We start from the raw sequence: 11,343 nt of genomic DNA, 5'->3' as shown, positions 1-11,343 counted from the left end.
TCTGTAATTTATTCTAATTAAAAATGCATTGCTTTATGATGAGTAGTAACTTAGATTTTATTCTATCAGAGGTTCTGCCTGTCATTTTGGTATGCATTCTCAAAGATTGCTTTGAAATACTTGGATACTGTAGTATGTATGAATTCTATGACAACTGTGATACAAATGCCTTGAAATACCTGGATATTGTAGTAAGTCTGTATTTATTATTATTATTAGTTGCATTTATATAGCGCCTTTCTCAAATTCAAAGTCGCGTTACAAATATCACTTTTTTTCTGTCAACTGTGATGCAAATGCATTGAACATTATACTTGACACAGTCAAGGTGACACCTATAGGCCACATATACTAGTGTTCATCTTTAGTTGTTTAGTGTGTGTGTGTGTGTGTGTGTGTGTGTGTGTGTGTGTGTGTGTGTGTGTGTGTGTGTGTGTGTGTGTGTGTGTGTGTGTGCATGCGTGCACATGCATGTGTGTCTGTTCTGTATACTCCAAGTAATACAATGCAAGGTAACACAGCTTTCACCCTGAAATAATCATTTCAGCTTTTATATGTGAGAGAGAGCTTTGTTGAGAGAGTCTTGTATATGACAATATGATGAGAAAAATGCAGATACTAGTAGGTCTATTTAGAATTTTACATTCATTACTGCTGCGAATACAAACATTACTGCTGCTGAAATCACATGCATTGCATATTTTATGATACAGTTTGTAACTTTAACCATGTAGCACATATAATGAGTAACTAATATATTGGGGAGGGGGGGGGTTCAAGTGAATTTTGTGTGCAACCTCCATAAGTGAGAGAAGAGAGTCTCTTAGTGACACTGAAGATAGATAAAAATGACAGAGAAGAATGGGAAAGTTCGAAAGTATAAACACAGAGAAAACACGGCAGAGTTTCTGGCATGCTTTCTCCCAAATGTCAGTTATTCTGTAACTCCACACATTCTACAGGGCTGGAGGAGTTGTTTGTGAGACTTGGGGGGCCAATAAGCTCCCTGCCCCACGTACAGAATGAGAAGGAAACCAGTAGGGAGCAAAAGAAATGGGGTTAACCAAGAAGTAAACAGAGGCGAAGTGAGACCCAGTGGCACAGGTCACAGGTGAGAGCCACGTGACCCACAGACACATAGCAATACAACTCCAGGTCTAGCTGGCCTCCATAGGTAGAGATGTTCCACTGCTGCAGGCAGAAAAAAGATGGTTGGTAGTCATAGAAATCAGAATCTCTGAATTAGATGCCAAGGTCCAAAATGATGGCCAGGTAGTCACAGGCAGCTGGGTCTGGGTCTGGGCCATTATACCTGTACTAGAGAGAACATGGAAAGCCTGATGACAGAGAGTAGGAAGAAAGGGGCAGAGGGGGGGGATGGGCGTGGTTGAAGGGGGATGGGCTTGGATGAAAGTGGGAGTGGCTTTATTATGTAAACCCTTGAATCACACTACTTTTGTCATTGGAATCTTTGCATATTTTGCCTCTTAATACAGAGCAAGTAAGTAATATGTACAAAAAACAGAGTTTGCTGAGCTTGCTATTTTTAAGAGATGATAAAATCACAATTAATCTGTTGTATCATGCTCCAGCATATTGTCATCCTTACTGACACTGAAGTAAGCGCACCATTAAAAGTTTTAATCAGATTACGTGTAAATCGATGCTCTTAATTCATTGTTGTGATCAGAGTACAAAGCAGTTCAATTAAAATGTTAGGGTGTATTAATTCAGAGCTAAAATTTCTTGCATAACTTTTATTATGAGCTATTTGTCATTTACAGGTTAAAAATAACTATTAAGATATTCTGGCCAAAATAGTATAATTTAATATAAATTTAGTATAAAAATAATAAAACATTGTTTGGCCAACTTTAATTTGTACATACATAATAAAAAACAAATGTTAAGTCTAAGAATCAGATTTTCAATCTAAGTCATATATATATATATATATATATATATATATATATATATATATATATATATATATATATATTCATATAATCATGTGTCATTCATATATATTTTCTTAGAACTGTTGTGTAACGGGTAACGGTTGGGTACGGAATGAGACGGAGGATCGGACTCAATTGTGGGAGTCTTATTAAAGACTGAAGAACATAAAACATGAGGCATAGCAAAATGAAACAGGGAAACGATAATTACTAGAGCCAGCGTAGTAAGAAAACTAAAGTCTAGGAAAACATAAAGCATAATAAACAGAAAGAAACAGAACAGGAACAACAGAGAACACGCAAATCATGGAATACCTCACACACACACACACACACACACACACACACACACACACACACACACAAATAAATAAATAAATTTTAAAAAATGTGAACCGACAAGGAACTTAAATATAACTTAAATATTTAAACTGACAAGGGCATAACAAGAAATAAGTGGGAACAGAGTCACTGACACAGAAACCTAAACAAGGGGCAGAGCAAACGAAGCCAAAAACCAAAACAAGGAGCATGTGGAGGCATCGCCGTGGTAACTGCAACGCCAGGCAGGGCGAATCCATGATGTGTTGTTGTGTGACATTGTATGAAATGGGCATTTCAGGCTGAAAGCTTTGTTAGCTTGTATTACCTGTATAACCTAGAACATTCGTAGGATACACACACACACACACACACACACACTCCACTTTTCCCGGTAACATGTACACACATAAATACAATGTATATGCATTATGACTTATGACAGTTACGTATGCAGTATGACACATTGCACAGAACTTGTTCTGCCACATTGTCCTGCGTCAGTTTGCCCAGGTCATGTACGGTAAAAACAGCCAAGTGGGGGAAACTGCCATTTCATTAGAAAGCATATTAGGACTTCTTAACTTTAATTGGAAACTTACATCTTAAGGGGAGAAAATGACTAACATCCACATATATCTGAAATTTTATACATAGGGATGAAAGCATAATATCAATCTGTGGTACATGCTCTACAAAAGCAAATGTTCCGGTGGGGGTAAACAGTTTTGTTAATTCTCAATAATTCTAAAAAATATCTGACCACTGGAAATTTGCATGTAGAAATAAGTATGTACTGAGCATTACACTCAGTAGTCCATGAATGAGGCAGGAATTCCCAGTGCATTGGAGAGAGATCTGGACAGACATCGAGGGCAGCACAGTGCCAATGCCTCAGTCTCTAAGTGGATCACAGACATAATAGCACAGACCTGGACAGTGGAGCAGACCTTGATAACAAAACCATGCTCTGTTTTGGATGAAACTGAAATGTATGAAAGGTGGCTTCAAGGTTAAGATCATCAATCTGGCAAAGACTATGTGCAATCAGGTAGGGCACTATGACTGGACTTGATTGTTTCTCTCTCTCAGTTGTGGACAGGCCTGGGAAACACAGGAAGCCCATGACAGACACGAAACCACAGAGGAAAAAACAATCATGGAAATTGATCCTCATCACCATCCTCTGTGTACTAGTTATTCTGGGTATTCTGGCTGTAGCTGCATATTTCAGTGAGAACCATTCACTACTTTTTCACATTCAGAATGAACTTTATTTTGGCCGAACCTCTTTCAAAAATAAGATTGAATTTAATCTAAGGCCAACGTTAAGATGGATTTGTGAAATAGGGCCAACACCACCCATGTACAATCTTGAACAATCATTTATTTATTGTAATTCAAATTAATATTATCAAATTAATAATTATCAAATTAATATTTATATAAGCATGAGATGTAAATTCTTCAGTTAATTTGTTGTAATAAAATCTTTTTTTTACATAACATTGTCCTCTCATCTTTTTCTTTGTCATGATTTAGTCGAGCAGCTGATTAAAAGTAAATACTTCTTCTGCTACAAGTCATTGAAGTTCATTCCACTAGACCAAGCCTGCAATGGCAAACCAGATTGCACAGGTGGAGAGGATGAGTCTACATGTGTGTCTGAATTTGTAGCCAATTCCACTTTTCCTGGTAAGACGTTTTACAACATAAATCTGCACACATTAGCACAGGTACATGCAATTACATGAATACAATATGCGATAACAAACAACGGCACTAGCAAGTCATCACAAAAATCATCTAGATCATGTCTAATTTCACATCATGTCAACTTTTAGGATCCAAATATAGTTCTCAAAACAAATGATAAAGTATCATTAAGTGCCCTTGCCAAATCTGCATGAGGTTATTTCTGTTTAGTATTCTTTCCTTGTAAGAAAACATTATTTCTCCTACAATTTTTAAGATAGAACTGCCAAACGTTCCAGAAACCTTTGTCCCATACCTAAAGTTCTTGTGCTTTTTAGAACAAACAAGCACTTGCATCTCTTTTCCTGATGATGATCATCGTTTCTTTTATTCCTCCATACTCCTATAGAAACTCTTTCATTTAGATACTCCTTGAATGTTTAGGATACAACCTTCAAATTCCATGTTAATATTTAAATTATTAAACAAAATCTGCACTTCGATCTGAGCTATACTAATATTAAATTACTATTACTATTAAAAGTCATTGGAGCTGAGCAGACATCTGAGCAGGCCATTACATCATAGAAATAGCAAAGAGTTGTAATATAACTAGACTATAACATAGACAACTCGCTACTTTCCAGTCTTCTTCTAAAAGCCATCAGACCTCTACAACTTGTGCAGAATGCAGTAGCAGGTCTTCAATCTTCATAGGTTTACACATCACTCCACTGCTGTGCTCCCTTCATTGGCTTCCAGTAGCTGCCCACATCAGATTTAAAACCTTGATGCTTGCCTACAAAGCCAGAAATGGACCAGCCCCTTCATATATGATGTCAGTGATCAAAGCCCAATCCCTACCTTGAGTGCTTCGAACATCAAGTAATGGCTCAGCTTGAAATACCATGATTCAAATCTCATGAAAGACAAACATCGAGATTATTCTTTGTCCTGGTTTCTCTGTCCTGGTTTCTGAACGAATTTCCTTTTGCTGTCCAGACAGCAGAGTCCCTTGCAGTCTTCAAATTCAGACTGAAGACCCATCTATTTGTGGAATATTTAAATGACCACTGATCCTGCTTCTATGTTGACTAACCAAAACTCTTGTACTTATTGTAGGGCATTATTTATTGCACTGATTGCTGTCTGAGATAAAGATTATGTATTTTGCACTTCTAGGCATCAGCATTGATCCCTGTATTTCAACAGCAGTCTCGTTCATTGGTATCTTGGACTCTAACCTACTGTACTGGCTAGGATTTATTCTATGAGTAAATGACAAAAAGCACTTTTGTAAGTCGTTCTGGATAAGCACGTCTGCCAAATGCCATAAACGTAAATGTATAACTTCTCAGCTGCTTTCTTCCATCCAACTAACCACTTTCCCAATGTGTCTCCACAGTACGGCTGGTCTCAAATCTCTCCATGCTTCAGATATACAGTGCTGATGAAAACAGGTGGAGAAGTGTGTGTGCAGAGGGCTGGACTCAACAACACACTCAGGTGGCCTGTCAGCAGCTAGGATACACAGCGTGAGCAGAAAGATCCTACAGCTCTAAAGCGGCAAAATAATTTTAAAAAGACATGCAAAACTATTATTATTAATGAAACATTTTGCAATGTCTTTCTGTCTTTCTTTCTCTTTAGTAATCCTTCTTACAGTACAGTCTTAGTGGATGACCTGTCACCAGAACTGAAGATGTTTTTCTATGGGGTGGAATCAGTCAGCACACACACAATTCAGTCCAATGTCACCAAAAAGTCAGTACTCATGCTTTGGTTAATTTTACCCCAACTTGAACATATACCTTTTTACCTTTTGCTACCATGTTGGGACATTTAAGTTTTGATTTTATTGTCTGTCACTTTTTTTCTGTATAAACATGTTATATTGACAAAGAGACAAGAAATGCACCAACAAACAATTAGTGGGAATCATAGTTAATGATACATGATGAATCAAGCCTTGTGGTGTACTTTTTTTGTCTGGTTTACTATTTACACTAAATATGTGAATAGTCCAGAGTCATATCTAGCACTTTACCTGATGTTCTTTTTTTGCAATTTAGTATCAGTTGTGTTAACTTTTACACAAAAAACAACTCCATGTAGAGATGATCTTTTGAATATGAGCCTCCAGGGAATGTCATGTGAGTCACAACATTCTTCCTCTCTTGCAGGAATACATGCAGTTCAGGTTCAGTTGTCACCTTAACCTGCTCAGGTAGGCTACTAAAATTGCTTTTAAAAATAATGGAAAAAATAGATTTTGACCATTTGTGGTGTACACTCTGATCCACCTTAATTTTTAAACCACTGACAGGTGAAGTGAATTCTATTTACTCTCTCATTACAATAGCATCTTTCAAGGGGTTGGATTATTTTATTATGCAGCAAGTGAAAAGTCAGTTGTGTTTCAAAATATAAAATACAACACTCACTGTGTGCAGTGACATCACATTTACGTGATAAGTATACAAATATACTGTACGCATATGATGATAGCATCTCCGATAACCTCTGCATGTAATCTATCAGTAATTTAACTAGCAAGCTTGCTTGTCTATTGGCTGTTTCTTAAACTGGCTGTGGATAATTCAGAGTAAAGACTCACTTGTTTTGTTTAGCCTAAAAAGTTTAGTGGGACTGTTATTTACTTTATTTTATTATATTTTATTTTCTACATTCTTTGGTTATTTCATTAAATGTATAACTGGACACAGACATGAATAGGAGTGGTTTAATGAAAAAGCAAAAGTAAATACAAACATAATGATAACAATGATGGTGACATCTAAACAAGGACCAACAATCAAGGGTTACAACTGAATGGATTTTATTGGGGGAAAATCAAAGCACAGGTGTCACGGCTAAGTGATGGGAGTACACGAAACACCTGTGTGGTTGTGAAGACAAAAGCAAAACACAACGCATGTGAAAGTGTGAGAACAAAAACAAACAATGGGCCGCATGGCTGAGCTCATCCATGTGGAAGGCGCTAGCAATTATATTACATCAAAATAACATGCTACATAAATAAGGGTTATTATTCTTCTTAGTATTGTTGTTATTAACAACTATAACAACATTGCCATTATTATTATTATTATTATTATTATTATTATTACTGATACTACTATGCTTGTAAATGTTATGAATAGTCTACTTTTTATGCAATTCATGTAAACACCTTTATTTGGTTTCATTTGTTGGTTCTTGATTATAGGACAAAGTGTGTTATGGGAGTTATAACGAGCAAAATCCTGATCTCTAATGGCAACAAAACCAAACTGTAAAGGCGAAAGGATAACATAATGTATGTTAAGGTAATTGAAAATCGGTTTATGTCTGGTGCCCGAATAAGGGTCTGAGGATTCGAGGGGTCTTTCTGACTGTAGACTGTGGTCCGGAGGCCCCGGGGAACCGGATCGTTGGGGGCCAGGATACACTCATCGAGAACTGGCCATGGCAGGTGAGCCTACAGTGGAGTGGCCAGCACCTGTGTGGAGGCTCCCTCGTGTCCCCAACCTGGGTCATCACTGCGGCCCACTGCTTCTCTGGGTGAGGGCATCAGCCTTTCTCTCATGCACACATCTGCCTTTGTATGCTATGTGGTTAATCTATCTTTTCATCAAGACCCTCAAAACACTCAAAATCCAAGAATTAAGACCCCACATACCCTGACGTGCTAACAAACAGTTAATAAACACTGTATAATAAGGAAAGTAGGGCATCTGCACATAGGATCCTTTAGCAAAACTGGTATTGCTAAGCATCTACAGTAAATACTTATATATACATGCTTAAGCATAAAACATGCATCTAGGTGGGATTATAGAATTTGTTACTGCAAATTTAAAGGGGCCAGCCATCAATGTACATTCTCATCCACTCATTTTAATGGTTCCTATCTATTAGTTCAACATAACAGTTATAAATGTCACCTTTGGACTCTTGGGGAGCAGGAACAGGGAGGTGAGCAGATGGTGGGTGTTGGCAGGCAGGACATACATGGGCTCTCTGGGAGGCTACTCTGTAGACAAGATCATCGTGAATGGAGACTACAATGCAGAAGTCAGTGACTATGACCTGGCCATGATGAGACTCAGTAAACCAGCCACTCTGGGAGGTAAGCTAGAAGTTACTGGTCTTGATTCACTTGCAAACACACACACACACACACACACACACACAGTAACTGGTGTCACTGGTTGACCACTTCGGCATCACATCCGTATTCCAGGTAAAGCAAGAGTGGAAAATGTATAGTTCCACAAGTTCTCATATTTCCCTGATCTATGATCTGTTGTCTATGATCTAGGATCTATGAACTATGGTCTATGATGTAAGAGCCACCATTTAGAATCTATTGCTTAAGCTCTATAATCTATAGTCTATGATTTAATATCTATATTCCATGGACTATGATCTATATAGTGTACTGTAATATTTAGAATCTAAGATTTATCATCTACAATCTATGATCTAGAGTCTATGCTCTATTGTGTGTGATCTGTGGACTTCACCATCTATAACAAACATAAATCATTTTTCTCACTGTTAATTCCCTTTAGTCTCGGTGAGACCAGTGTGCCTCACAAAGCATGATCTGGGACTCAGAGGAGGAGCGCCACTGGTAGTGACTGGCTGGGGTACTCTGCAGGTGGACGGTATTATAGCAGTATTTTAGTACCAGCTTCACTTTATTTACTGATGTTTTCCTTTTTTGAAAAAGTGAAAAATCACTGTTTTATTTGTTGTATTAGACAATTTCACTCTGTGTACTATGTGTTCTCATATTCATTTTCTTTGTGTGATGACTTTGAGTATTCATTCTAAACTTGATGGTATTTGTGCACCACCTATCCTCAGTGAGTCTCTCCTATGGTATTTCCCACGTTCCCCTCTCTCATCTATTTTTCTCTCTCATGCAGGCCAGCCAGCCTCAACTCTGCAGAGGGCCAATATTCCTCTCATTGACCAAGCTCAGTGTTCTGCAATATACGGTGCAAGCCTCACTCGCAGGATGCTTTGTGCTGGGTACCTTCAGGGTAAAGTGGATTCGTGCAAGGTATATAATTCAATTTTATTCCCATTATATATATTTTCTTTCCTTTCCATAGCAAATTATTGGGTTGGAACATTCAGTCTGATTATTTTTGGTATTTTAGATTGTGCAAAGTATTACCATTCTGTGGTGACATGTAGACTAAATCAGTCATTCCATTGACTCTCATCCTTATCATTGTTTCTTTCTTTCTCTCTCTCTCTCTATTTCTCAGGGGGATAGTGGTGGTCCTCTGGTGTACTTTAATGGTGAATGGATGTTGGTGGGCGTGGTGAGCTGGGGGGTGGGCTGTGCTAAAACAGGCTATCCTGGCGTTTACTCGAATGTTGAACAGATGCTCAACTGGGTGTACTCTGTCATGCAGGTATGCTTTAATGTCTCTATAGCAGTTTGGTTTCATATAATGATTATTCAAATTGATAATATACTGTATATACTATAATAATGTGGATGCAGACAAACTTTTCGTGGTCTATACACAAACAGTTTCTTTTAGTCCAGATTAGTCAACATTTTTAATGTCTTGTCTTTACTGAAACATTAGAAAACTGGAACTGGGTGAATATGTCTCTAATTATCAAAGGAACGATACATCTTGCTATGGCAATAATTAATATTTATACAAATTTGCTATCACATAACCAAAAAAAAAAAAGTTTTTCTTTTGTAAGTGACAAACTAAGTAACATGGTCATGTTTAATACCAAGTAAAACCTGAAAACCTTATCAAATCATTCTGTGCCACAACAGAAACCACAAAAAATAGACTAACTTTTCTTGTCCCCTTTTCTTTCCAGCAGAACTCTTGAGCCAAAGCTAGAGGATGCCATCTCACTCGGCGGAACACAGTGCAGTGTAATCTATTTCCCAAGATTGCTCTCAGTGTAAAATAAGGACAATTATTCTCTAAAGGTTTGTAGGAGCTGCTTGTATGCACTTGGCATTTAAGCATTTGTCCATATATCCTCTGTGTGTCAGTGTATCTTCTGAGGGATCTAACTGAAAGATTGCGGTTGTGGCCTAAAAGTGGCCTAATTTGTTAAACCCAAAGTATTGCAATATTTAAGTCTCTGGATAAACAGTTACCTTTTCTAATAGCCTTTGGACAGTAAGTGTACCAATTCCACAATTCTTATTTTTCTAATACAATGAAAGTATTTAAGATGAAGTCTTTTGATGAGAAACAGGAGGAGCACAAACAAATTGCAGTGCAATGCATTGCATTTTTACAGTGATGTCATGACACTGTGTTGTGGTCCTCACATTCAGGTTTGTATGTGCACTAGTGAATTCAGGATTACTTAATGTGTATCAGTCTGTCCTTTTTTTTAAAGAATGCAGGTCTATGTTTTTACTGCATGAACGCAGGTACCATAAATTATGAATGAATAGACAAAAGAGCTTGGTCTGGATATAACAGTCTATTCATTCCTGAAGCATCTTTTATGCCATATTCTGTTTGTCATTGGTTTTTGTTTTTAATGATGTTAAATTAATATTTATCTTAAGTTTGTAATATATGTCTTAAGTTATCTATGTTGTTTTGCACATGTGGGGAAATTGATATGTCAATGTACTATAAATCATGAAAAAAGTTAAGTGTAACATTAATACACGTGAATAACGTTGCAAAAACGTTGATGCTATTGCTTTCAACAACATTAATCCATAATAAATTAGAGCTTCATCTTGAGACTGCAGTACAACTATATAGACGGCAGGGGGTGGTAGTGCTCTGATGTGGAATGTGTGGCGGGCTGAGCAGAGCTCACATTCTGGCGGCTTGGCAGTGAGAGAAGGAGCTGCTCAGGCAGTAAAATCCCATCAACTAGTCTCAGTTTGTTTTGCTGAAGAACTGATCACATCTGGCAAGGATTAGAAGAAAAGTAATACATTCTTACAATATGTTACACTTTCTCAAATAATTAACATATTATTGAGAGAGAGAGATTGCAAGAAAGAAAGACTGTCAGCAAACTGACAGATCTCCAGAAGGCTATAAAAGTCAAAGTGCATAGAGAAAAAATAAAATTGTCAGCCCAAATGTGAGACTCTGGAGTCTGCTAAGCAAAGGTTAAACACACTAGCATCCAGATTGCAGAGATACACAAATGAGAAAATGCCAATCCAAAGTATACTCTCAGAAACGGAGCAGTACTAGAAGGCCATGTGGGAGAATGAATCACAACACCATGGCTTAGTGGTTAAGAGATCTCAGTGCAGAGTACCACATTTTCCCAGAGCAGGAACTAGTCAGCATTATAATAGCAGATGTCCAATATTGGGTAGAAACATGGA

The 11,343-nt window shown here is 37.5% G+C and overlaps 1 protein-coding gene across 1 annotated transcript; it reads left to right on the top strand.

The window, feature by feature from the left end:
• Nucleotides 1-3,319: 3,319 nt before the first annotated feature.
• LOC113579443 (transmembrane protease serine 4-like) lies at nucleotides 3,320-9,854 on the top strand. Its single transcript, XM_035533964.1, has 11 exons — nucleotides 3,320-3,512; nucleotides 3,822-3,974; nucleotides 5,380-5,509; nucleotides 5,625-5,738; nucleotides 6,158-6,201; nucleotides 7,376-7,538; nucleotides 7,943-8,106; nucleotides 8,552-8,647; nucleotides 8,912-9,048; nucleotides 9,260-9,409; nucleotides 9,843-9,854. Exons 1-11 carry the CDS (start codon nucleotides 3,341-3,343, stop codon nucleotides 9,852-9,854), a joined length of 1,335 nt encoding a protein of 444 aa, XP_035389857.1. The 5' UTR covers nucleotides 3,320-3,340.
• Nucleotides 9,855-11,343: the final 1,489 nt, after the last annotated feature.

Source organism: Electrophorus electricus, chromosome 15 (assembly GCF_013358815.1).
Source record: "Electrophorus electricus isolate fEleEle1 chromosome 15, fEleEle1.pri, whole genome shotgun sequence".
Lineage (NCBI taxonomy): Eukaryota > Metazoa > Chordata > Actinopteri > Gymnotiformes > Gymnotidae > Electrophorus > Electrophorus electricus.
This window is presented reverse-complemented; position numbering and strand designations above follow the sequence as displayed.

Bases quoted from the DNA above. Each gene is read 5' to 3' on its own strand.
- LOC113579443 (XM_035533964.1), top strand. From the start codon at position 3,341: ATGACTGGACTTGATTGTTTCTCTCTCTCAGTTGTGGACAGGCCTGGG. The intron at 6,202-7,375 runs GTAGGCTACTAA...TTCTGACTGTAG, and splicing joins TGTCACCTTAACCTGCTCAG to ACTGTGGTCCGGAGGCCCCG. The intron at 8,107-8,551 runs GTAAGCTAGAAG...AATTCCCTTTAG, and splicing joins TAAACCAGCCACTCTGGGAG to TCTCGGTGAGACCAGTGTGC.